This window comes from Cervus elaphus, chromosome 20, assembly GCF_910594005.1.
Source record: "Cervus elaphus chromosome 20, mCerEla1.1, whole genome shotgun sequence".
Lineage (NCBI taxonomy): Eukaryota > Metazoa > Chordata > Mammalia > Artiodactyla > Cervidae > Cervus > Cervus elaphus.
This window is the reverse complement of record NC_057834.1, coordinates 124,816,181-124,843,677: the sequence shown is the minus strand read 5'-3', so window position 1 is coordinate 124,843,677 and position 27,497 is coordinate 124,816,181. Positions and strand designations below refer to the sequence as shown.

Sequence of the window (27,497 nt, the reverse complement as noted above, 5' to 3'; positions counted from 1 at the left end):
CCCGTTCCTTTGTTCCCTTCACTTCTAAGCAGCCCCTTCCTGAAAAGCGCCTCCCACCTCCTGCTCAACCAAGACCAAATGCTAGAGCACCATTTTGTTGTTTATTACAAACACAAGTTCGCAGGTAAATAATTGAGAGTCTAAAAAAATACGTTAAAATAAATAATCAGAATCATCAAATTTCTTAGAGCAAATAAGTTATATACAGACAGGTGAAGCGGTGCAGGCCCTTCTCACCAAGAGTGTCCCGAGGGTATGAGTGGAGAATAAGGACACTGGAGAGGGAGGGCTGGAGGGGACAGACCGGGGGCGGGGGGTGGGAGGCGGCCGGGACTTCAACCCTGGGAGGGCTTGTTCGGCCTCTGGGGCTGGCTGAGGTGTGAGTGCCCACCACTGCACGCTGTTCCTGGTTCGCAGCCACCAGACAGGACACCTCCAGGTTAGCACATTCCGCATGCCATTCCGTTCAGCAGGGCCTTGGAACTGGAACCAGTGTGGGAGGCCACGCTGCAGCCCGAGGCCTGATAGCTTTCCTGGTGTCACAGAGCTGCCTTGAGGGAGGCCCCCTCCCCAGGGCAAGGAGGCCAGAGCTTGTGCCTGCTCCAGCAGCTGGGTTTTCTGGCCCAGGAAACAGGTCGGAAGGTCTCCCAGCTCTGGGATGCCCCTCTCCTCCTGTATCCACACAGGCTTCCTTCCCAAAGTTCTCCCAGAGTCGAGAGCTATCTCTTCCTCTGCCTGGAGTGTGTAGGTCTGGTCTCCCTCGTCGTCTTCTGCTGTTGCCTAGCAAAGTGGATCTTGGTTGCAGAAATAACCCTGGAATGAAAAGAGGTCAATTGAGCATCTCTGGAGATACAGATCACTTGAGAGTTGCCGTGAGAGGCATCGGTCATAGGGTCTGGATCCCTTATTCATGGCCAGGAGGTCAGAGGGTGGCCACAGCTGACCCTGAAAACAAGGTCTGAACATCAAGGAGAGGCTGGGGCAGTTTAGAAGCTTTTCTGCCCACAAGGAGCTTTGACAAAACTGATGTTCCACATCAAGAGCCACCAGGGTGACTGGACGGCCAAGGGCAGCCCAGTGGCCTTCCCCTGATTGCCCTCTCACTTCCACACCTCTGTCCCTGCAGCTCCTCAGGCTGTTGACCGTCCACTCACTCCATACTCCATGTCCTAATATTCCCATTCTTCAAGGTCCAGATCAAGGTGGTCCAATCCAGATATGTATGGATCCTAGCAGTCCTTTGAATCTGGCTGAGACCCTGGTGGGGACTCTGCCATCGTCTAGGTGGCCTCACTCTGGCTTAAGGCATTCTAGCCTGGGAACTGGGAGGCTGGTTCCCAGCTTTGGGAACTTGGGCAAAGGTCTCAACCTCTCTGAACCCCTTTCTTGGTCTGTAAAATAAACGCAGGCCTGAAATGGTGTGCGGCTGAGGACAGACTGGCAAAAACCCTCTTTGCTGATTATAGAATGTCAAGTACTTGCAAAACCTTACCTTGAATTTTTTCATCTTAAGACATTTCCTGGGCCCCCCTAGTGGCTCAGATGATAAAGAATCTGCCTGCAATGTGGGAGACCTCGGTTTGATCCCTGGGTCGGGAAGATTCCCTGGAGAAGGGATTGGCTACCCACTCCAGTCTTCTTGCCTGGAGAATCCCATGGACAGAGGAGTCTGGTGAGCTATAGTCCATGGGGTCGCAAAGAGTTGGATACAACTGAGTGACTAACACTTTCACTTTATTTATTTATGTTTTTAAGACAGTTCCTCAGTATATCCTGGGTGCTGCCCAGCCCATCATCCTGTCTTTTTGCCTATGTTTCCACCTCCTCACAGAGATGTGGACCTCTGAGGGGCTAGGCTGCACCCCGGCACTGGGCAGCCCTGAGGAACCTTCAGGGACAGAAGTTGGGGATGGCTAAAACCTTCAGAGCTCCCATAGGGCCTGGGCTTTCTTGAGGCTCTTCATGTATGTCAACTGCTCTAACCTATAAGAGCCCGTGAGATGGATAGCACCGTTGTTCCTGCCTCACAGACAGGAACCAGAAGCACAGAGAAGGTCAGTGAGCAGACCAAGGTCACAAAGCTTGCTCGTGGCAGGGCTGGGACTTTCTAGCTCAGACGCTGCCCCTTCAGCCACCCTGCCACATGACTGGCTGTGGGTTTCTGTTCTTAAGTCAGCTTGGCTGGACAAACATTCATGGGCACCTCCTGGGTGCCAAGCCTTGAGATGAGCCATGCTGTAGCTACCAGGGAGACAGTCCGGTCTGGGACCCGGGGAGAGAACAGTCTGGGTAGCATCTGTTTGGACCCCAGCATGTGGGAGATGCTTGATTCAGACACAGCTGGAATGAACACCTGGGGACCTTCCACAGTTGCAAACCCTGAAACCCTTAATAAAAGGCCACTTCCAGGCCTGGCGGTAACAAAGAGCCTAGTGGTTAAGAACACAGGCTCTTGAGTCAGCCAGATGCCGTAGCTTGCTTTGTGACCTTGGGTAAACACCTTCACCTCTCTGAGCTTCTATTGGTTGCCCCATAAGGACCCAAGGCATCATATGGAGAATAAGGGAAATGTGCAAGGCATACAGAAGGCACTCAATCGGTGTAGGCGCCCCTCACCTCAGCCGCTGGAGGAGCTCTCCCGCCGTGGCCCGAGTCTTGCCATCCTGGAACACAGCTGCAGGGGACCCGCTGACTGGGACTGCCACCGCCTCAGTCCTGAGTGAACATCATTAGGGCCCAAGTGAGGGGGCTGTCCAGGGCCCCAAGGCCACCTGGCTGCAGGCCCAACCCAGCCCCCGCCCTGCCCCGCCCTCAGGAGCAGATCCATTTCCACCCTGTGCATCTGGCATCCTTCTTTTCCCAGGTGGGGTGGGGCCTGAGGAAAACTGAGCTACTGGGAATGCGTTCTCAGCCTCAGAAAGAGGCAGCAGGGTGGCTGGCCTCCCAGAATCTAGCCACCTGCAGCCAAGCAGGGCCCTCGGCAGGGAAACTGAGGCAGGGCTGCAGCCACGGCTGGGGTCTCCAGGGAGGAGTTTCTCATACGCCATCATGGGAACGGGAGGTAGGGGAGCATGGCGTCACTGTTTGCCTTCCCAATGCTCCGTGTGGAGGGAGGAAGGTCCGGAGAGCTCAGAGACTGGCAAAGGCTTTGTGACATCTCGGGGATGGTGCCATGGCCTCCTAACTCCAGTTACTGCTTCTCCACTGAGAAAGCTCCAGAGTTCCCCGAGCCTCAGGTCGGAACCCAAAGCCCAGCGACTAAGGCAGAAGGCCCAGTTCTCTGTCTGACTAGCTGTGTAGCCTGATAGGACAAGTCCCGTTTCCTCTCTGGGCCTGTGCTGCCTCAGCCGTCACCTAGGGAGAATTCCTCTTGCTCAGGAATGGGGACACAATGCTTTCAGAAGCCCTCAGAGCTGGGGGTAGTGGCGGGGGGAATGTTCAAGGGTGACTGGCTCCCTGCAGGAAGGGATGCTGCCCCACAATCCAGGGCAGCCTCTGGACCCCCAAGACCCTGCTCCCCTCCCCCTCCTCCACCATTTAGCCACGCCTCTGCTGGCCTCCCAGACACCCTGGAGGAATGGCAATTCACTCCGGTATTCTTGCCTGGAGAATCCCATAGACAGAGGAGCCTGGCAGGCTACAGTCCGTGGGATCACAAAGAGTTGGACACGACCGCGTGACTAACACTACACTACTGCTGGCCTCCCAGACGCCCTGCCCTCCAGAGCAGGTCCAGGCCAGAAGTCACCTCTGGCCCCTTGCAGGCTGGGTGCCCACTTACCAGGGCCTTTGATGGCAGAAGGTGGCACAGGCGGGGTCCCTGGCACTGTAGCATTCACAGCGCCTTGGCAGAGAGCGGCGCCGGCGTCTTGGCGGGTTTCCCAGGCCGTAAGGAGCTGTCTGTCTGTGGGCGGGCCGCCAGCAAGGTAGTGGTGTAGGGTGGAGAGAGACAGAGAGAGGATTAGATAAACCAGGGGCATTGGCAAGCTGGGACTGTCCACACGGCACACTGGGACAGCCATCCATGTCGCCAGGGTGGCAGCAAAAGCAACCAGCTCCTGCCCTCAAGAATTCCCACTGCAGTTTCCTCCTTACGTGCCAGGGAGCCTTGGGCAAGACCCTTACCCTCTCTGGGCCTCTTTCCCTCCCAACCCCCCTAGTCCTGCTCAGTAAGACTCTCAGCATGGGGAGGAGGGGTGGGAGCTGTCCTCCCTGCCCCTCTCCACTCCCAGGCAGCAATTTGAGCTGATGGAGTCAGGCTGGTCCCCCTGTTCTCAAAGAAGACCCCCAGCTAGTCTGGAAGGAAGGGGGAGAGTGCCCTCTCATAGAAGAGAACACTCAGGCTCAGAGCTAAGCTGCCTCCATCCCATCACCGCTTGCCTGGAAGGGTGACACAAGTGTCTCTTGGAGTTTTGACTTTAAAATGGTGAGTGTGCCTGACCTGCACGTGTGCGTGTGTGTATACAGGCCTGTTAGATTGGCTGAGATCGATTTCAGTTTCAGTCTGTCCGAGGCGGGCCAGGCGAAGGGCAGGGCCCCGTGGCCGGTCGGACCAGCACCTCGGACGCCCGAGCTAATTTTAGCCGGTGTGGTTGGAGCTGCAGAGGCTCCAGGTAGACCCAGCACGCAGGGACTGGCAGGGTTCCCGCCCTGAGCCAGTGTTTGGATGCGGATTAGCTCCACACACGTTTACGTGCCGGGCTTCTCTTGTCTTTTGCAATTTGGAGAAGGAAAAAAAAAAATACAAACACACAGAGAAACTTCAACCTGAAGTATGCAGTGGCCCGGAGGCAGTGCGGGTGCAGACAGAACAGACAGCACTGGGACCCCACCCCAGCTCTGCCGGGTGACACGGGGCAGGTTTCTTGTCTGTCATTTGGGGACAGCAGCAGTCCCTGCTTCATCGGGGAGGATGGGGGGTGCGTTCACGAGGTGATAAGGCACCAGCAGTGCTTGGCATAGGGCCTGGCACAGTCAAGACATGGGTGCTGTCATTAATCATATTATTCTTGGGAGATTATGCAGAGGCAGCGTGGCAGAGCCGCTGTGCGCTCTGGCATCTGCAGACCTAGGCTGGATCCTCCTACCTACCACTTACTCCTTCCTGTGTGACCTTGGGAAAGGCACCTAACTTCTCTGAGCCTCAGTTCCCTGATCTGGAAAACGGAGCCAACACTTTCTGACCAGGCTTTTTGTCAGGATTCTCAGGAGACAGCCCTCTGTCTTGCTCAGGCAGCCCCCATGTGGGAACTGAAGCAATAGCTGACTGCTATTGTTATTAGCCCGACACTCCAAGGGAGAACTGCAGTGTGCCAGGGGTTCCTCAGCATGCCAGCATCCCCCATCCCTGCGCCCTGCAACCCCTCTTGGATCCCTCCAGTAGCTCACCCGGGAGTGTTCACCCAGATGATGTCCAGGTGGCAAAAGTAGACGCACTCCTTGTCGAGCCAGGAGCTGCAGGAGCAACGTCGAGTCCGCAGGTGGGAGCCTCGGGCCCGGGGCAAAGGCGCTGGTTGCTCTGGGGTGGGGGTGGTAGCGGCCTGGCTCTTGCCTGCATGCACAGGAGGGAGAGAAAAGTGGAGAGGTGGGTCAGGGCGCCTGGCACAGCTGGGATGGGGGACCCGCCGGGCTCCTCCTCTTGCATAATTGAGGAAGTTGGCATTCTCAGGGCTCAGGAGCCCTGGGCCAGTCTGGGGAAGCCCCAGCAGCTCTGGGTTGGAAGGACCCGTGGCTGCCCTGGGACGGCAGCACTTCTGATAGCACAGCCTCCTGCAGCCCCCAAGCTGCCTGACTCCTGCCCCTGAAGGCTGCCCGGCTGGCTTGGAGGGCACAGAGCCCCAGCAGGAGACACAGACAAACAGCCTCGGGGCTGCTGCAGCTGCTGAGGCCGGGGGGGCTCACCTTCGTGCAGGGCCACGAGCAGGGCTAGAGCGATGGAGCACAAGGCGGTGGGCATGGCGACCATGGCGGTGAGGGAGCGCGCAGGCTGGGCTGGAGTGCGGAGTGTGCCTGTTGCCAGCGTCCTGCTGCCAAGCTGAGCGATAGCTCATTGCCTCGGTGCCCTGGCTGCCTCTTATAACGCCAGGCATGGCTCCGCCCCCTGCCCGTCCAGCCCTGCACCGGTGGGCAGGGAGCCAGGGACACCGCCTCCTCCCAGGGCGCCCGGCCCGCCCCAGCCTCTGTGGTAGGGAGGAGGGCAGGATGAGGGCGGAAAAAGGGGGGAGGATGCTCCCTCTGAGCCTGGAGCACCTCCTGGAGTCCTGAGGCTCCCCTGCTGTCCCCAGGGACCCCTCCCCGTCCCACTGGACCCCCTCAAGTCATCCTCCAAATGCCCGAGCCCCTCCCCCACTCTCTGTGGGTCTTGCCCAGAACTCAGCGTTGGGATGGAGAGGTCCCATGGGCAAAACCCTCCCTTTCCTTGGAGGAGACCCTGCTTTGCTGCCTGCCTACTGCCAACCAGGTGGAGGGTGTCCCTTCTGCTGTGTGGAAGTAAATGACCTATTCAAGGTTGGGCTGACTTGGGAGAGTCAGAGCCTTCTCTGGGCCTGCTTTCCCCAGTGAAGGACACACTTTACCCCTGACCTCTGACCAGCCTGGAGCCTGGAGCCGCCTCCTCCCCCCTCCCCAGGAAGTGCCCTTCTTTCCTTCTTCTTAACCTATGTGGCCCACAGACTTCTTTGATGCTAAGAAGGGGCCTTCAGAGCCCTTTTCAGAAAGGTGGCTTGTGGCCATGTACACCAAAGGCCCCTGGGAAGACCTCCCATCTTGGCCAGGACAGGATGTCTTGGCTTACCTTCTGAAAAAAAGGCATAGTGATGGAGGGGCTCCCTGGGGGCCAGCATCCTGCTCCTCCCCCTCGGCTGGCTCAGAGTCCCTCCTTCTCAGGGACCCTGTCTCCAGGCACAAGAGGAAAGGCCCTCTCATTTCTCGGAACTCCCAGAACCCGTGCTCTCATGCCTGACTCATGACATTGGGCTTATCTCCCCAACAATCTCGAGGTCCAGAACTCCAGAGAAGGCCGGCCCTGGAGCCCATCCGGCACACAGTAGGAGACTCTGAGTGAGTGCTGTCCGAGGGAGGGGGTGGTGAAAGAATGAAGGCCTGGATTTGAACTGGAGAAATTCAGGAGCCCACTAAAGCCCAAGTTTTACCTCCTGTGTTCAGTTGGGATTTTATCATTAGACATTTAGGGAGGGAGGAATAGATGACTGTGAAGAAACAGCATTGTTTCTTCCCAGGGCATGTGTGTGTGTGTGTGTGATCCTTGTAGAGAAGAGAAGAACCAAGGAGGGAGATACTGGTTAGCACCCGCTTCCTTCCCTCTGACTGGCTCAGGCTGCAGTGGAAGCAGGAGAAACATTTCAGAGCATGTGTGTGCAGGGCACCACCATCCTCTCTCCTTCACAACCTCGCACGCAGCTGTTCTCATCTGGGTACCAGCTCCACGGCCCCCAGGAGAAAACAGAGACTCTGACCGGAGGCCAGCTGGGTCAAGGTCACACAGCTGGTGTACGCAAGAGTCCACAGCGGAACTTGGGTCTTGTTCTCTCCAGTAAACCACAGTGACTCCCCGTTCAGTGCTCCCACCCTCCCCCGTGTGGCGCCTCTCTAAGAATTTAGAAGAGTTATTTCTGGAATGAGGTGAGCAATGCTTTCAGTCATTTCTATGAGGCTCCAGGAGAATATAAATATGGAATTAAGCAAGGTTAGGGTTGTGGTGGCGGTGGTGGAGGGGGGAGAAAGAGGATTCAAACTACTGAACTGTGAAGAGATGACAGAGGAAAAGCAGGTCAGCGGGGAGAAGGAGGGGGTCGGGGAGGGGAAGAAAATAAACAGGGAGGCTGATAAAGACAGGTAGGGAGAGAGAGAATAAGGAAGCAGAGTGCAGCGAGAAAGAAAGAACTCGGATTTGAGAAAGTAAAAGAGAAAGACCATCGGAGTGAGAGCGAAGGTTCTAACCTGTCTAATCTTTACACAAATGTAAAGTGCCTGCTGAGGACAATAGGCAACCAGAGGCTCCAAGTCTGGGAAACATAATAGAAGAATTAAAGAGACCAGGAGACAGGATCCCTCTCTGCTGTGAAAGGAGGATGACGACAGGACAGGGGCCGCCGCCCGGCCTCGCAGGGTCAGCTCGGGAGGCTGTGCCCAACTCCAGTGTCCCTCCTTCCTGCCCTCTGCTCGAGCTGGGCAAGCAGGGCTCCTGTGAAATGGAGACGCCGGACCTGGGAACCTGAGCGAGCCCAGGTCTTAGCGGGTGAAAGTGTTCCGGGAACAGCACTACCTCACTGGCAAGATTGGTTTCCAGGTGGAGAAAATTAAGCTGAGTTAAAAACAGCAGTTTTCTTTATTCCCTCTTCCCTTGCCTTTGACATGAGCATGGTTTGTCTGCACAAGCCAACTGCTCCGATACACACATGGATTTCCTTTAGCTCCTGGCCCGTGGGCTTCCTAGATGGCTCAGTGGTAAAGAATCTGCCTGCCAATGCAGGAGACATGGGTTCGATCCCTGGTTTGGGAAGATCTCCTGGAGAAGGAAATGGCAACCCACTCCAGTATTCTTGCCTGGAGAATCCCATGGACAGAGGAGCCTGGCGGGCTTCAGTCCATGGGGTCACAAAAGAGTTGGACATGACTTAGCAACTAAGCAACAACAAGAACAAGAAGAATATCCAGCCCTAGCCTCCTAGGTCTCTTGGCCTGGGCGCCGACAGTCACCTCTATGCCTCCTGGCTGACTTGGCTGGACCCCTCAAGCCCATTGCTCGGGCTCCTACCGGCTGCCCCCGCCAGCTGCTCTGCTGCACTGCTCACCCCACCTGGCCCCGCTCCCTGTCTGGGCTGGTAAAGGCTGCAGACTGAGGGGCAGGGATTCATGGGAGGTCACCCTGTCAGAAGCTGGGGGAATTGTTTTGCACACAAAATAATTTGCTCCACTTATGCTTGGCACCAGCCTAATCCAAGAAGCAGAGATTTGTGGGGAGGGCGGGCTGGCAGAAGAGGACAGTTGGGGTGTATTTTTGGGTGAAGAAATACTCCATGCTAGGAAGTGCCTTCTAGAAATTCTCTCTGGTTTCCACTCCCATTGGGCAGATGAGGTAACTGAGGTCCAAGAGGAGGAGCAACTTGCTCAAGACAGAGCTGGGCTGGACATGCTCTCTGGGCTACTAATCCAGACCTACCCTTTCCTGCACACCAGTGTAGTCCCCAGGGGTCCAAGCTGAGCCCCCTTGGGTCCCTTTGAGAAGGGCTGTCAGGAAGGATCCCACTAGCAAGAAGGCAGGGACACTGGGATGGGCCTAGGCCACCTTCTTGGGGACCCCAAAGCTTCTTTGATCACCCCTGTACGAATGATAAATTTGGTCCCATCGAATAGTTGTCCAGTGGCATGGGATGGAGGAAGCACAAGAGTGAAGATTAAACATCCTTCTGATGACGTCCAACAGGGCAGGAATGGGCTAGAGTAGCTACCTGGTGTTGTAGCAGTGGGCAGCTTTGTCCCCAGCTTTGCTATTCATGTTGTGTGACCTTGGGCAAGGCCTGTCCCTTCCTTGGCTTCCCTGGACAGCTTTTCTCTCTTCCCATCGACTGTGAGGGGCCTGCTCAGCTCAGATAGCCTATGACAGACAGAATCAACCTGCCCTGGGTTTCCAGCTCCCAAAATGCAAGCTCTGCAGACTCTGTGAGTTCATTGCTATCATTCCTGCTCCCAGCCTGGAACCCTTTGCTCTTTCACTTTCCGGAAAACCAGTCACTTCCCTGTTGTCACCTGGCCCCACCGGGTTTCAGGAAGCTCTCTTGTTTGCAGCCCCAATGGAAGGGACACAGAGTCTCAGTTGCAGGCACATACCATGCAGGCAGCATAGCAGAGTGAGCAGCTGGGCAGATGGGGCTGGCCAGGGGGGATGTCTGGACCCTGCAAGGAATAGGGGTCTGGGGAGGGTTTGGCCCTGGAGCCAGCCTGAGTTGGGGATTTCAGGACTGAGGGAGCTTAGACATTCCCATAATGACCTGTTCCCAAGTTATGTCCTCAGGACTATGGGTCAGGACTGCCCCCCCTCAAGCCTAGGGCCACTCAGCCTCAGGGCCTCTTTCTGGTGGGTGGTCTGGGCCTCCTGCCATCGGCCACAGCTTACCCTGAGCCAGCAGGGCCTGCCACCACCCACGGCATCGTCCGCACACTGGGTCTCTGCAAGAGTAGCCTCGGTCCTGTGGGGCCAGCTCTCCTGATCTTCACGGCTTCCCTGGGAGGACACCCCCTTCTAAATTCTCCTCCTCCCTCCAGCTCAGCCCATTGGAAAGATTTGTAGCTCCCACATGAACTACTTTTAAAGGAATAATTCATGTGCCCAGTCTGCTATTAACCTAAGGGTAATCAGAACAGGGTCAGCAAGGCCCATGGAACTGCTGGAATTGCAGCCAAAACCAGACACTGTTCAGTCAAGGCACACTTGTCAAGAAGAATGTGAGTCCCACTGAACTTTTTGAAATAAGAAAACTAATCCAGGGACTGAGCTTTCAAGATGGAGGTCTCTAGACTTGAAGTTTTGGACTTTCCTTCAAAGTGCTAAGGGCCCAATTCTGCACTTGGGTACACATGGATTTAATATATTCTGAGCTCTATGTTAGGTGGTTACATACATTATGTCCATTAATTGTTATAACCTACCTAAGGGGTGGGTACTATAATTCATTCCTATTTTATAAATGGGGAAACTGAGGTTCATGCCTTGTCCAATGTCAGACAGCTAGGAAGTGGCAGAGCCAAGGCTGGAAGGCAGATCTGTGTAACTCCAAAGCCCTAATCCTGAGCCCCGGGTGTCCCCTTGCTGAGCCAGTTCTAATTACCCTAAGATGGATAACAAACAGGACACATCAATTACTCCTTGACAAGTACAGCGTCTGGAGAGCCTCCGCAGCAACGCTTCTGCAGAGGTCACCTCTTTTGCTCCTAACTAGGCAGAGAACTCTGTGCAGCCTGGAGGAAGTGGGAAGCCTAGGAACATACTGCATCCACAGAGGGGCGTCACTCCCACAGCAAAAACACCTCACATTGCCTGTGCCTGCGGGGCCACTGACTGAGGACTAGTCACAACTGTTATGTAGGCATGGGCAGTCCATACCACTTTCACCGGATACCCACAACAGACCTGGGATGCAGGCTGGGCTCATGACTCTCACTTGATTGGTGAGGTCTTTCCAGACAAGATTCTCACTCTACAGCTAAAGAAGTGAATTCTTCAGGGTCACACAATGAACAAGAGGCAGGACTGTAACTTTTCCCTTATACTCATCTGCTGTGGGACCAAGAACCTAAATCACACATTCAATGATTCCTGCCTCCCCCCACCATCTATTCACCTACTCATCCATTCATCCCTCCTTCCATCCATCCATTCAACCTCCCATGTCCACAGCCATCCATCCATCCTTCCATCCATCATTCCTACTATTGGTCCATCCATTTATCCACTATCTGACATTTTGTCCATCCTTCCATCCATACAACCAATCTCTCACCCATCCACCCTCCATCATGACAGATGTGGTTAGAGATATTGGAAAGGTCAAAGAGCTTTGAATGGCATGTTAAACTTGTCCTGGAAACATCTGGTTATTTCCGGTGGAGAGGGGTCTCTCCCCCAAAATGATGAAATCACTGAGATACAGTCTTCTTTGGAATCCCAACTCCAGGGCCTAGCACACAGGCCTGGGCACACGGTCCAGGCCCAAAGCTGGAATGAATGTACAAGATGACTTAATCTCATCAGACAAAACTGCCCTTGCAGGGACACCACTTACGACGAACATTTATGTCCCATTTTCTGCCTGATAACATCTTCATAATGCTCTATTGATGAAGGCTTGGACATAATTTCTAAAAGCAAAAGACAGGCAGCCAGAGAGGGAAAGTCCCTTGGCCTATACCTAGATGAGGAAACTGAGGTCCGGGGAGAAGGAACAGCCCACCAGAGATCCTGGAGATCCAGAATGCCTGCATTCTCCTCTCTGAGGCCCCTGCACTTGGAGGGGCTGGAACCCAAGCCTTCTCCTCCCTCCACTACCACCAGCCAAGACACGCAGCTGGTGATTTTGCAGTCACACCCACCCTGTTGCCTAGAACCCATACTTTCCAGGGCGCACCCAGGGCCCCACCAGGCGGCTGTCTTCCCTCTGGGAAGGGGTGAGCCACCCGGAGGCCGGGCCATGCAGAAATACAGTATTTCATTCTTCATTTAACAGCTAGCCCCAAGTGCCTAGCTGCCTCTGACATCAGGCTGGTGAGGTCCGGGGTTCCCACTGTGACTCTAGGCCTACATTCCTGAGCAGAGGTGTGCCTAGGATACCTCCTTGCCTCAAGGCTTTGGCCCTGCCCGCCCAGCTCCTGGGAATCCTGAGCCATGAAAGACCCAGGAGGGGCCTCGCTGGGCTCTGGCAGGCAGGAGGGCGGCCAGGAACTGAAGCCACTGCCTGGGGCAGGCTCAGGGTGTGGGGGTGAGTCAGGGGCCAGCCCACCCCTGGAATCTCTGAGGCTCCGCTGCTCTGGCTGCCAGCTTCAAAGCCCTGTGACTCAGACTCCAATCCCCCACTTACCCCCAGTGCCCAGCACTGTGTTGGGCCTGATGGAGCTCAGGGCTGGGGCTACCAGTCTGTGTTCTCATTTTGGGGCTCACCAACCATGTGACTAAGGGTATAGCACTGTTTAATTTTCCCGAGTGTCAGAGGTCACATCCCTCCGAGACTCCTAAGAAGAAAAATGCTACTTCATAGCTGCAAGGAGGCTTTGTGGCGGAGCCCATGGAAGGTTCAGCCCATTGCCTGGCATAGGGGTTTCTGTCAGCAAGCCTCTGCTATCCCTCCCTCCCTCACCTCTGGCTGCAGGGTGTGTGTGGGCATCTTGGTGTGGACACACTCCTGCAAAAGAGTGATGTGCGCATGTGTGTGTTGGAGGGATGTTAGTAGAAGCTGTGTGCATCCATACACCATGAGCCAGCTGCACCACGAGCATCCCTTCCACTGCCCTGGGTCACACAGTCCCTCCAAGTGCCCAAGGCCAGCCTGGCTTCTCCACTCACCCACGTTTGCCTTGGCACAGTGCCTGATGCCACAACAGACATGAGGGGTATTGAGACTTGGGTCAATGTTGCCTTCCTATGAAAACCAGGCTTCTGGAGCCAGGACCTGGCCTGGTGTCAGCGTGAAGCATCTCGTTCACTCCAAATGCCCACCCTGGCATCAGGCCTGCTTGGGACCTGACTTGGACCTATCTTTCCTTCCTTTTCCCACCAATGCTGACCAGGGTGCCCACAGCCTACCAGCCCAAGAGGCTTGTCACTTCCTGAATACACTGCACACCTTCTTGCCTCCCAGCTTCTGTGCAAGGCGGGCCTCTCCTCCTCCTCCCATTCTTAGTTGATTTATTTTGCCCAAACTCAAGGCCCATCACAAAGGTTGCCTCCCCCAGGTGCGTGCATGCATGCTCAGTCATGTCTGACTCTTTGCGACCCCGTGGACTGTAGCCAGCCTTCCCAACTCTATCCAAGACATGAACTCTAACTCATCTCTGAACACCCACAATATTCTCATCCATAGCTACCTTTGCAGATGGCACTAGTGGTAAAGAATTCGCCTGCCAATTCAGGAGACATAAGAGATGCAGGTTCGATTCCCTGGGTTGGGAAGATCCCCTAGAGGAGGGCATGGCAACCCACTCCAGTATTCTTGCCTGGAGAATCCCATGGACAGAGGAGTCCATGGTGTCACAAAGAATCGGACACGACTGAAGCAACTTAGCACACACGCACATAATCACCTCTGGCTATGCTTTATTTTATGTCTCTGAGGGTTGGCTAGTAGCTAAGGGCTCTGATTCTGGTGTCAGAATCCCTCTTCCCCATCACACATGCCCTTTCCTCCTTTTTTGAGCTCCAGTTCACTCACCTGTAAAATGGGTATAATCACAGTAACATGGCTGTGTAAGGATTAAATGAGGGAGAGCTCTATCAGTGGTAGCCATCATTATTACTGACTATAACTATTTACAGAGCCTGGGTACACTTTTGCTCTCACTTCATCTTTACAGCATAACCCTTTGAGGCATGTCAATGCGTCTGTTTTCAGATGCGACTTCAGACTCTGAGAAGTTAGAGAGCTTGCCATGTAATGGTTGGGGTTTGAATCCAGGTCTGTTTGACCCCAGGGTCGGGGCTATTTCTATCCCCTCACCCTTCACTTATTCGACCTCCCCCAGCCTCTGTTCCTTCATTCAGATCACATGCTCAACACATCACTGGTTGAAATGGAAATGAGGAGATCACAGAAGTTTTCTCCTGGGTCCACTCCTCATCCACTGGCCCCAGCCCAGGCTTGCTGGGTCCCCATGGCCCAAGGAGCTGCCTCTCAAGCATTACGGGGGAAGACAGAGACAAAGATAAAGAGTCTCCAGTACCCAGACAAGCTCTGAGAATCTCCCAGAGTGCTCTCTGAGACTGGGAGGTGAGGGCATCCCCAGTCCAGGAGGCAGCTCCCAGGCTGGGAAGAGGGGGACGCGGAGGTGCAGGCTTGGGCTCAGCTTCCAGCTGGGTGGCTGCAGACAAGCCCCTTCCCTGTCTGAGCATCAACTTTGTCCTCTGTAAAATGAAGTGCTTCTTGGGTGGCCTGGTAACTGTAAACTGTGAGGCCAGCCCCAGCCAGAAAGACCTCTTCAGAGAGCCTTCTGGACCCACTGAGGGAAGTGGGGTGGTCAGCCTGCAGAGGGGACCCCGGAACTTTCCAACCTGGGAAGCCCTTCCCTGATGCTACTCCATCATCCAACGAAGAGCCAGACCATTGCTCTCCATCGCCCCATCATTCATTAAAACCATCCTGGGATCATTTAACACCTGGCACACTCTTTTTTTTTTTTTTAATTGGGGTATAATTGCTTTACAATGTTGTGCTATTTCTGCTGTACAGTGAAGTGAATCAGCTATACGTATACATACATCCCCTCCTCCTTGGCTCTCCCTCTGCCTGCCCGCTCCATCCCACCATCTAGGTTACCCCAGAGCACTGAGCTGAGCTCCCCATGAGCTATCTGTTATACACAGGTCACTTTAAGATTTAATTACAGCTACTGTTTATCCACATAAACAAACAGTTGATCCATATGTCTTCCCTGGTGGCTCAGAGGTTAAAGTGTCTTCCTGCAATGCGGGACACCTGGGTTTGATCCCTGGGTTGGGAAGATCCCCTGGAGAAGGAAATGGCAACCCACTCCAGTATTATTGCCTGGAGAATCCCATGGACGGAGGAGCCTGGTGGGCTACAGTCCATGGGGTCGCAAAGAGTCAGACACAACTGAGTGACTTGACTTTCACTTTTCACTTTCACTGTTTATCCACATAAACATTTACCCATGTCTGGTCCCCAGGTGCCAGACACGGCTTGACCTTTTACATGTCTTATCACATTTAGTCACCACAGCAGGAAGGCTCTCTTCTTCTTGTTCCCATTTTGCAGGTAAGGAGCCTGAGGCTGAGAGAGGCAAAGTGGCTTATGTGAGGCCATACAACCATTTGAATCTAGAGCCACTTGCATTTTTAAGCAGGATCCTGGCCTCAGTGATGCTGTAGGAAATCTTCATGGGATGAAGCTGGTTTTACTGTTGTCCTCCTTCAGATGGGAAAACTGAGGTACCTTGTCCAAGGTCACCCATCTAACAAGGAAGGAGCTTGAATTGGAGCCCAGGTCAGTCTGAGCCCTTGGCCTGAGGCCTCAATCTCAATTCTAGATTTTCCTGTCAAGGCCAGAGAGTCCCTGAAAGCAAGTTCTGGAGCTCGACCTCAGGGCTTAAGTCTGGGGACAGCAGGAAAAGTGCCCCCATCCCTCAGCCTGGCTCCTGGGCCGTAGGGAGCGGAACCCTGGGAGCTTGGGGGAGGGGAATAGTCTGTTTACACAGTGAGCACTGTGTCAGGTAGTGAGGTGAGCGATGACTCAGGGTGGGAGGCCCTGAGAGGGTGGGCAGGTAGCGGGAGCAGCCCGGCCAGGTCAGACCGTCGCTGGAGTTCCCTGGAGGAGGAGGGTTGGGGAAGGCAAGGCTGAGTCACAGCAGCGAGAGCCGACAGGGAGCGGGGATGGTCCAATGACCTCACGCTTCCATCTGAGCCCGGTAAGGAGCGTCGCGCCCAGGTGGGCCTGGTAGGTCCATCTTGGCAGGATGGGTACCCTTCCTGTTTGGCCACCCATAGCCAGGGGGCGTCTGTGAAACCAGAGGGTTGCCGTACAGGTTCCCTGAGGCCTGGTGTTGCTGGAACCCCGAGCCCCTACCCTCCTGGGGAAGCAGCTGTTACACGGCACAAGGCAGAGGTATGGGAGACGCCACAACTGTGCTGTGGGACCAGGCCAAGCTATTCCAGCTCTCTGAGCTTTGACTTCCTCCTCTGTCTTACATTCATGTGAAGATCTCATAAGCTGGTGACTGTTGTCCAAGCCCTGGCACAGAGCTAGTGTCCTAGGGTATAGGGAAAGAGTGTTAGTAGCTCATTCGTGTCCAACTCTTGTTGTGTTCCATAGATTGTAGCTCACCAGGCTCCTCTGTCATGGAATTTTCCAGGCAAGAATACTGGAGTGGGTAGCCATTTCTGTCTCCAGGGGACCTTCCCCACCCAGGGATTGAACCCAGGTCTGCTGCGTTGCAGGCCGATTCTTTACCCTCTGAGCCACCAGGGAAGGAAAGAGAGAGACAGCCATCACCATCCAGGAGGCCACAGAAGAATGGAGGACTGTAGTAGGGGGGCCCTGAAGACCCTGGTGGCAGAGCTGCATGCCTGTGTCCTGGCTATTGACTGTGCTGCCTTAGTTGAGGGCCTTTTGATCTCTGGGCCTCAGTTTCCTCGTGTGTCAAATAAAAATAATAACTCTAGACTCTAGGGAGGATACTGGGAGTTCCACCACCTTAGGTCAGTATCAGGGAGGGAAAGAACAGGAACCATTCCTCTGGGGCCCAAAGCAGTGGGGGAGTCCCCCCACTAAGCACCTGGAAGACACAGCGGTAGCCTTGTGAGGTCACTGCCTGCCCCCCACCCCAGAACTCCCAAGGCTGGTCCGGAGTGGGTGAGGGTTGCCAAGGTCACACAGAAGCCATCTGAATGGTTCCACCATCCAAGGGGTGGGGGGCCTTTATCTCCCCAGATAAGAGGCCCTGAATGGGCCTGGAAGGCCTTGTGGCCTCAGATTTGGGTGACGCCTGGGGGTAGGAGGAGAGGGCCAGAGCTGGGCTGGCTCAGGCTGACCATAAAGCACCCACTTCTCCCAGTGCCTCCTCAGCCTGAGTCAGCCCAGGGCTGCGGCTGCTTCTGAGTTCATCGCCTGCCTGCCCGCCTGCTGCCCAGCCTTGGAGCCCAGGCCCCAGGCACAAGGCAGGTCCGTAATAATGACTCGGTGATAAGACAGCTGTGTGGGGAGCTGTGCCCACGCGCCAAGCATTCTCTCTGCCTTCATTCATTTGATCTTCCGAACAGGCCTGGGAAGCAGGCAAGGCAGGGCCTGGGAATGGAGAAGTTCAGAGAAGCTGCAGAAGTTGCCCAAGGCCACACAGCCAGAAGCAGAAGAGAAGGGTCTTCAGGCCCCAACGCTGTGTCTGTTGTTGTCATGCAGTGGACAGACTGAGGCTGCTCTGCAAGATTTGGGATGGGTCTGTGGGTCTCTGTCCCAGCTGGAATTTGAGGAGAGGGCCCTTGAAGGCATTTTCTTGGAATAGGGACCTGGGAGTGTCTGTGGGATAAGGGCCAGTGTGTGTTCTGTGTCAGGCTTTGCTTTGGCCAAAAGGGGAGGACAGACAGAGAGCTACAGGACCCCAGAGGAGTGAGTGCCTGCCTCTGCCTGAAAGGTCAGGATGGCTTTCCAGCAGAAGAGGCATCCAAAAGAGGCTATGAAGGTGGAGAAGGCATGCCAGGCCAGAGGTATGGCGTGGGGAAAGGCTGGGAGGCCTGAAAGAGCATGACATGTTCTAGAAGCTGGAGCGAAGCGTGTGAAGGATCCAGAGATGAAAGGAGCTTGGAGGCCAGGGTACAGGCCTTGCACACCCAGCCAGAGCTGACCTCTTCTGAGTTTAAAGTGGGGTCACCTCCTGGCTTCCCAGGTGGTGCAGTGGTAAAGAATCCTCCTGTTAATGCAGGAGATTCAGGAGCCATGGGTTCGATCTCTGGAATGGGAAGATACCCTGGTGTGGGAAATGGCATCCCACTCCAGTATTCTTACCTGGAAAGTTCTGTGGACAGAGGAGCCTGAATGGCTACATATAGTCCATGGGGTTGCAGAGTCGGACACAACTGAGCAACTTAGCACACAAAGGGGAGCCATTTGCATCTGTGCTGTGGTGGCCCCGACCTGCTGGGACTCAACCAGTCCTGGCTCGGGTGGGGGTGGGGGTGTTGAATTCCTTCTAGGGGCTTCTCTGGACTATCAGACAAGCCTCAGATGGCAGACACCACAACTCGGGGAAGAGCTGCCCAGTTTATTTTGGAACCTGAGAACAAAGCCACCTGGTGGCCACCTCATTCCTACACACTCAGGGCAAGCCTCTGACCCTGACACAGGACAGATCCCAAGAACTCCACCTTCCCTGAAATCAGGCTGTTGGGGGAGAGAGGCCAGGCTGGCAAAGGGAACACGGCAGGGACCCTCCTGCTCCCTCACTTTCCCAGGGAGCACAGGCAACTCCGTGCTCCCCAGACCCCTGGGGAGGCCCAGACGAGTGTGGCTAGGCCTGGCTGGTTACCCCAGGCTCTCTGTACTTTGGTAATGGCCTAGATGACCAAGGGTGGTTTGAAGGCTTGTTGAACCAAATCTGCCTTTTCTTCCACAGATCACACTTGAACCTTCAGTGTAATTTCCCTGACAATCCCTTGAGGGCGTCCTTCACAGTCACCCCACCTTACAGGTGAGAGATTAGAGGTTTAGTGAGGTGAAGTGAGGGACCTGGGCTCAACCACCAAGGGTCAGGGCACAGTGAGAACACCCGCTGGGCACCACACATTTCAATCCGCACTTTAGCATATAGGGGATACATGCAGATTCTGGGACCTTACAATTCATATTCATAGCTCTGCAGCTGGCTAGCACTTGTGCCTGGGTGCATGCTCGGTTGTGTCTGACTCTTTGCAACCCCCTGGACTGTAGCCCACCAGGCTCTCTGTCCATGGATTCTCCAGGTGAGAATACTGGAGCGGGTTGCCATGCCCTCCTCCAGAGGATCCTCCCCACCCAGAAACTGAACTCATGTCTCCTGCCTCTCCTGCACCGTGGGCAGATTCTTTACCACCGAGTCCCCAGGGAAGCCCACACCTGACCTCAAGCAAATCAGTGTCTGTGCCTTAGTTTCCCTGCCTGTAAAATGATGATGTATTTCCTCAGTATTTCCTCATAGGGTTGGTGTAAGAATGTGGGAAAAGAACTTATATCAAACGCTTAAAATGGTAACCGGCACATCCCCATTTTGCAGAGGGGGAAACTGAGGCTCAAAGACACGCAATGCCTGCATCTACGCCTTATCCCCAGCCTGCCACCCGTGCCCGATTACGCGCCCACCCCCATGCGGTGGCCCTGGCTATCGCGGGGACCGACGTGTCCCCCAGTGCCTCTTGCTTTCCTGCCTGTTTCGAGAAATCCTGGGACAGGGGGCCCCTGGAGAGCGCGGAGCAGGTGAGTGAGCAGAGGACTGGAGGCGGCCGTGCCTGGCCCGCCCCGCCTCCCGACCAATTTTGGGCAAAGCAGCGGCTGTGGCTGCGGCGCGCTACGTGCAGGCGATGAGTCAGCTCGCAGGAATGCGCAGGACGCTTTGTTCTCTGCTCTGCCGGCTCTGCTAAGGAACGTGCTGGGGCCCGGGTGCGGCGGGCCTGACATCACCGAGCGGGCAGCGCCGCCACGTGCCGCCGGGGACTCAGGTCTTAGCTGCCCGGCTGGGGACCCCAGGAGACCTCAGGGAGGCCAGCCCCCTTCCCAGGTCTCAGCGGCTCTGACTCTAAAAGGTCCTGGCGGCCGGAGCTCCCTATGTGGGGCACAGGGCAGCAACCCCTGGGGGCAGGGTCGGTGGATGGGAGGAGAGGTCGCTTAGCCACAGCGAGACCCCCCAGGGGCCCCTGGGGACGCTACTGGGGTCCAGGGCCTGTTCTCTACGTGAAGCTGGTATGGGAGAAGTCCTGCCTCCTTGTGTGCCTCCCCCAAGTCACTCCCCCTCTCTGGACCTGGGTCTGTCCAGCTGACAAGTGGGGTGATGCTGGCTTCTTGGTTTTTTTCCTCCCCTGAGTCCCGTGCTGGACAATGAGGTCTCAAGTCCAGATGTGCCTTGGGAAGGAGTGCAGAGGCCTTGAGAAATCTTTGGAAACTTCGGGGGGTGCCCGTGAGGCTTTTTGTGCCAGTCGATGCTTTGATCTAAGTGCAATGCCGTCGGATGATGAGAACAGCCTTGAGTGGAAGGAGCTGCTGTTTGAAGAACTGGAGGCGCAGAGAGGCGCAGGCACCTGCCCCAGGGGCAGTGTGACTGGGTCCCTCTTCTTCCTGAGAGTTGGAGGGCAGGCTCGGCTCCCCAGGCCTCTCAAGGTTTCTGACAGGGCAGCCCTGGTGAGTGTGGTGTGACACCTTGAAGGTGCACTTCTGGCTGTCCCAGAAGCAGCAGTGGTGACAGGTCAGAATCCTTCTGCCCTCTGTGACCTTGGGCATGCCACTTGCCTCCTGGTCCTCCCATGACGGCACTATCATCTTCCCATTTTCGCTCCCCAGCAAGTAAATGGCCAAGTCTGTAAACAGAACCTGCAGGGGACAGGCAGCGTGGCCACTGGAGTATAGGGAAGGCCCCCAGATGGATTTGTTTCAAGCTCTGACTCTCTTCTTCCTTCCCTCATCCATGAGGTCCTGAGCACCAGGGCCTAGCCTGCTCCTCCCCAGCAGTTCCACCCAGCAAATAGCTAGAGCTGGAGGGTGAGGGACCTAGTTGGCTCAGGGGCCTTTCACAGGAGGCCACCACTTGTCACCCTGGCCTCAGAGACTCAGGAACTGGAGGCAGGTCTCCGCTGGGGCCCCTGCCAGCCCCTCTTCCTGCTCGGTCTCTTCTGGAACACTTTGGTCTCTGTCCCTCTTAGGCCATGTTTTCTATATGAAGATGGAGAATGACCTCTCTCCACCCCAGGGCTGAACTTGCAGAGGCCGTGTCCCACCTTCATTCCTGCCATTTCTTGGAACCCTGACATGTTCCCCAGCTTCAGTTGGTTCCCCAGGGATGGGTGCTGCCAGAAGAGGCCAAAAGCCTGGATGGCTCTCAGCCTCCCCCTGCCGTCTCTATGTAGCTGTGACCTGGGAGAGCCCTCTCTGCAACCTGGGCTGGAGATCCCTGCATGTGGGACAGTGGTTTTCTTGTGCCAGCAGTGTTTCAGCCTCATTTGCAAACCTCTCCATCAGGGTGTGAGATATGCCCCTCGGCAGAGGCCGCATGGCCCACTGGTTAGGTACTGGTGTCTGGAGTCGGCCAGCTAGGGGACCTGGGTAGGTTACGCCGCTTCTGCTCCTCAGAGTCCCCATCTGTATGTGGGAGCAGGGGCCCTTTTGTAAGCACTCAGGGAGTTGCCAGATGCAAGCGCCTTCCCTAACATACACTGGCTGCTGAGTCAGTATGAGTCCTGCCTGAAGAGTTCTGGTGACTTCTACATTGTCTCCGTCATCTCTGACTTGAGCCAATGATGACACTATGGGCCTAGAGGCTGTCATACAGAGTGAAGTCAGAAAAACAAATATCGTATATTAACACATACGTGTGGAATCAAAAAAAAAAATGGTGTAGGTGATCTCATCTATAAAATAGAAATAGAGACACAGATGTAGAGAACAAAAGATGGACACCAAAAGGGGAAAGAATTGGGGGAAGAATTGGGTGATTGGGATTGACATATATACACTATTGATACTATGTATAAGATAGATAACTAATGCAGAGTACATCATGAGAAATGCTGGGCTGGAGGAAGCACAAGTTGGAATCAAGATTGCCGGGAGAAATATCAATAACCTCAGATATGCAGATGACCCTACCCTTATGGCAGAAAGTGAAGAAGAACTAAAGAGCCTCTTGAAGAAAGTGAAAGAGGAGAGTGAAAAAGTTGGCTTAAAGCTCAACATTCAGAAAACTAAGATCATGGCATCCGGTCCCATCACTTCATGGTAAACAGATGGGGAAACAGTAGAAACAGTGAGAGACTTCTTGGGCTCCAAAATCACTGCAGATGGTGACTGCAGCCATGAAATTAAAAGATGCTTACTCCTTGGAGGGAAAGTTATGACCAACCTAGATAGCATATTAAAAAGCAGAGACATTACTTTGCCAACAAAGGTCTGTCTAGTCAAGGCTATGGTTTTTCCAGTAGTCATGTATGGATGTGAGAGTTGGACTATAAAGAAAGCTGAGCACCGAAGAATTGATGCTTTTGAACTGTGCTGTTGGAGAAGACTCTTGGTAGTCCCTTGGACTGCAAGGAGATCCAATCAGTCCATCCTAAAGGAGATCAGTCTTGGGTGTTCATTGGAAGGACTGATGTTGAAGTTGAGACTCCAGTACTTTGGCCATCTGATGTGAAGAACTGACTCATTGGAAAAGACCCTGATGTTGGGAAAGATTGCAAGCAAGAGAAGAAGAGGACGACAGAGGGTGAGATGGCTGGATGGCATCACTGACTCAATGAACATGGGTTTGAGTAGGCTCTGGGAGTTGGTGACGGACAGGGAGGCCTGGCGTGCTGCAGTCCATGGGGTCGCAAAGAGGAGGACACTACTGAGCGACTGAACTGAACTGAACGGAATGGGAATCTACTCGTCAGTAGGAGGGAGTAGGGAGCCCTACTCAGTGCGCTGTGGTGACCTAAATTGGAAGGAAGTCCAAAAAAGAGGGGATATGTGAATACATATTGCTGATTCACTCTGCTGTACAGAAAAAGTAATACAACATTGTAAAGCAACTATATGTTAATAAAAATTAGGAAAAAAACAAAACAAAACAAAACTCCACTCCTCTCCTGTTGATCTCTGTGGTCATAGATTCCTCTGGGTCATAGATTCTCCTCATAGATTCTTCTGTGGTCATAGATTCTTCCCCAGTGAGGACGAAAGACCCCACGCCAAGAATGACCCCTTCCAGCTGAGACCAGGCCACTGCAGCCCAGAGACCCAGTGCCCTGCCAGGCAGCAAGGCCGTGCAGGTAGAGCCGGCTAGCTGCCTTGGATGGAGAACGGTGGTCTGTGCAACCCTTTGGCCTCTGGGTCCCCGAGGCTGAGGACGCGGGGTGATGAGAGAGGAGACTGGAGCATGTTAGTGTCTGCACGTGCCCCCCTGCACTTCCTGGCACCCTAGGGCTCCACCTCGGCCTGGAACGCCTGCCTGGATTCCTGCCCGTGTGGTTTCCCCTGGGCCTCTCCCTCACGTCTGCTGGCAGAGCATCCCCAGCTGTCTGCATTCCTCTGCTGTGAAGACGGCCACTTCAGGGCCAGGCCGGGCTAGGACACCACTGACTGTGGGAGCGTGCGTGCTGGTAGGTGTGCAAGGTCACACCTGTGGGCACCGGCCTCGCTGAGCTCGCGCATAGCTGTGCCCTGTGTGTCCATGTATGCATGCATGTGTGTGTGCAGGAATGTGGAGAAGGGGCACGGACACCTGTGTGGATATGCATGAGTGCATGAGGAGTTCAGGGGGAACTTGCGGATCCCCGTGGCCTCAGGGACCCATGGGCAGGGACATGAGCTCATGCATGATGTGGGAGTTGGTGTGTGTTTCCCATAAGTGAGAGCCCTTGCATGTGTGAGGGTCATGCACCCAGAAGTGGCCTCTCCTGGGCTCAGCTCATAGCCACTGAGAGAAACTGGAGGAAACAAGAGTAGGGGCTCAGGGTGAGCTCAAGCATAGAGTCCATTAGCCTGGCTGAGCTGAGAGTTCCCCTATTTAACCCACACACCAATCCCAGGAGGGATGAAAGTGGAGTCTGAGGCTTGGAGAGGGCCAGTTACTTGCCCAAGGTCACACAGTCTGTAAGTGGTGGAAAACTGAAAGTCACTCGGTTGTGTCCAACTCTTATAGCCCATGGAATTCTCCAGGCCAGAATGCTGGAGTGGGTAGCCTTTCCCTTCTCCAAGGGATCTCCCCAACCCAGGCTTCAAACCCAGGTCTCCCATATTGCAGGCAGATTCTTTACCACCTGAGCTACAAGGGAAGCCCGTAAGTGGTGGAGCCAACCTTCAAATCCATGTCTGCCTGACTCTTGACGCTTTCAGGCAGAGCAGGGAGGCCAGGGAACTGCTGCAGGGGTCATAGCACAGGAGAGACCAATGCACCGTACAGCTCAGGGCTGAACTCTTCCCTTGGAGGGCAGTAGACTTTGAGACGCCCACCCATGCCTCTTGTACCCAGGCCCCCACCTGCTCCAGTGGCTGAAACATAATAAATATGCACGTGAAGTCATTGCTCTGTGTCAGGCCCTGGGTAAATGCTTTGTACTAATCTCACCTAATCCGCCCCAACACTCTGAGAGGTTGGTATTATTATTAGGCTATTATTACTATAACTGTATGTAAATAATACGATGTGGCTGTGTGCTCAGTCACTAAGTCGTTTCCGACTCTTTGTGACCCTGTGGACTGTAGCTCGCCAGGCTCCACTGTCCATGGGATTATGCCTGGTAAGTCACTTCAGTCGTGTCTGATTCTTTATGACCCTATGGACTATAGCCCACCAGGCTCCTTTGTCCATTGGATTATCCAGCAAGAATACTGGAGTGGGTTGCCATTCCCTCCTCCAGAGCGTCTTCCCCACCCAGGGAACTGAACCTGCATCTCTTATGTCTCTTGCATTGGCAGACAGATTCTTTACCACTAGCGTCACCTGGGAAACCCAAATGTGGGTAGACACACATGTCTATATGTACATACATATAACATCACACTTGTGTTCAACTCTTTGTGACTCCATCGACTATAGTCCACTAGGCTCCTCTGTCCATGGGATTTTAGTATTATAAACAGTATTATTTGGGCTTCCCTGGTTGCTCAGTAGTGCTAAAGAACCCACCTGCCAATGCAGGAAACGCAAGAGACATGATACAATCTCTGGTTCAGGAAGATCCCCTGGAGGAGGAAATGGCAACCCACTCCAGTATTCTTGCCCCCAAAATTCCATGGACAGAGGAGCCTGGTGGACTATAGTCAAAAGGGTTGCAAAGAGTCGGACACAAATGAGCGCCTAAGCACAAGAATACTGGAGTGGGTTGCCATTTCCTTCTCCAGGTGATCTTCCTGACTCGGGGATCGAACTCATGTCTCATGTATTAGCAGGTGGATTCTTTACCATTGAGCCACCCAGGGAAGCTCAAATAATACTGTATATAATATTTATTATATAGAATAATAATTCTTATTATTCTCATACTAGAGGTGAGGAAATTGTGGTGCCAACATGTTAAGAAACTTGCCCCAAATCTCATGGCTGAAAATGGTGGAGGGGGATATTGAGCCCAGGCAATTTGGCTCCAGAGTCCCAGTGCTGAAGCCCTACATGTGTGGCTCGGGCCAGCATTTCCTAGTGTTTGAGCCGCCAGCTTCATCCCCTTTCTGCTGGGTGGTCTCCAACCCTACCCTACATGCAGGCTCAAGGGAGTTGAGGGCCGGGGGTACCAGGTCCCCGTCTCACAAATATGGAAACTGAGTCTGGGCTGGTGTAGTGCCTGGGCCTGATAAATTGACTCCCCCAGTGCCGCCCTAGCGTCACCAGCTCCTAACCTGCTGTGGGATGTGAGGCAGGTGCCCTGCTCTCTCTGGGCCTGTTTCTGCCCCGCCCCCAGAGGGCAGGCAGGAAGGGCTGTCCTGAAGTTTGCAGGCAGGGCGCCCTGGGAACAGGTGGGGCAGGCCTGGCAGCAGACACGGAGGGGGCAGGCGGGTGAAGGTGAGACCGGGCCAGGGCTGAAGTCGAGGTTCGGAGCCGGTTTTCCCAGGCTGTGTCTGAGTAATCCTGTGTCTATATTTATCTCTTCCTTTCTTGGGTGAGCAAACAGAGGCTGATGCCAGCCTGGCCTGCCACCCCCCAGGCCGGCACGTTTCTCTCACCTGCCGGGTGGCCCTGGGGAGTACCGCAGTCTTGGCGTTGAGCTTGGCTTGGCCCACGTAGGACACATAAAGATGTTGGAACCCAGTGACTTCCGTGATGAATCTAATTGACAATGGTGGCCTGGGAAGCTCTGCGGCAGCCACTGCATGCGTGGGCAACCCTGACCAGGGCCTGGGCAATGGCCGTGCACTGGGGGCCTGGGAAAGCCCTACCCAACTCAGGAACAAAGGGCCCCCTTGGACTTCCCTGGTGGTCCAGCGGTTGGGAATCTGCCTGCCAGTGCAGGGGGCACAGGTTGGACCCCTGGTCCGGGAAGATTCTGTATGCTGCAGGGCAACTGGGCCTGGGCACCACAACTACTGAAACTCGTGTGCTCTAGAGCCCATGCTCCACAACAAGAGAAGCCAGCGCAATGAGAAGCCCATGCCCCACAACGAAGAGCAGCCCCCACTCGTCACAACCAGAGAAATCCTGTGCACAGCAACGGAGACCCAATACAGCCAAAAATAAAGAAAGAATAAAAAGATACATATTTTAAAGAAAGGGTCCTCTTATCTCAGACAATGATGTTCTCTCCTCCATTCATACTTCAGTGTAAATGGCAGCCCCTGGTCCCTCCAGGATCTGAAATTTCTAGAGGTCTAGAGTCAGACCATTCTGGGGCTGAATCCTGGCACTCTGATTTCAGACAAATAACCTCTCTGGGACTTGATTTCCTTGCTTGCCAAACAGGGCCAATAGTTTCCACTCCTCAGGGGTCCTGTGAATTCATAACACTCAAGTGTTCTGCACTGGCAGATGGGAGGGGCTCCACGGGGCAGGGGTCACCGGTCCCCACCTGCTTCCATCATCCAAGGCCCAGGTCCATGGCAGTGACAGTGGACCCACAAAAGACCACAAGGGGGGCTGTATGTGCCTGACTCTCACAACATGCACTTGGTCATGGATGCCCCAATTCTGAGAGGTGCACGCAGCCTTAGACCCCAGATGGATTAAATGAGTTGGGACTTGGACCCTGAGAAGACCTCAGAAGGGACCAGATACTCACTGCGCTGAGCCCCGTCTCCACGGCAAATGGGGAAGGACAAGCAGTCAGTCAGGCCAAAGGGATGATGGGAACAGAAGAGCATCTTACGAAGAGATATAGCTCAGCCTGGACCAGACCTGGGCTCCATCCCCGACCCCAGCCAGGATGATGGCCGGCTAGGTCTTTGCCCCGATTCTGGCCTCTGCCCTGGCGGTGCTACCTTCCTGACCTTGGGGAACCCTGGGCCAGGTGCACGTGCACCGCAGCTCTGCCTGCTTCCAGGTTGGATTAGGCAGAGTCCGAGGACGTGCCGGGCTGGCAGGCTCCCGGGCGGGGCGGCTGCCGACGCTGGGGCTGC

The 27,497-nt window shown here is 54.7% G+C and overlaps 1 protein-coding gene across 2 annotated transcripts; it reads right to left on the bottom strand.

Moving 5' to 3' along the window:
• Positions 1-27,497, bottom strand: EDN2 (endothelin 2). 2 transcript variants are annotated; one of them, XM_043877712.1, is made up of 5 exons: positions 5,902-6,158; positions 5,389-5,551; positions 3,782-3,904; positions 2,617-2,715; positions 1-813 (listed from the first exon to the last, which is right to left on the bottom strand). In XM_043877712.1, the coding sequence occupies exons 1-5, from the start codon at positions 5,963-5,965 to the stop codon at positions 720-722; spliced, it is 543 nt and encodes a 180-aa protein (XP_043733647.1). In that variant the 5' UTR covers positions 5,966-6,158; the 3' UTR covers positions 1-719. The 2 variants fall into 2 exon arrangements, with proteins under 2 accessions (XP_043733647.1, XP_043733646.1); XM_043877711.1 differs by lacking the exon at positions 5,902-6,158 and adding an exon at positions 27,161-27,497 and having other exon boundaries at positions 2-813.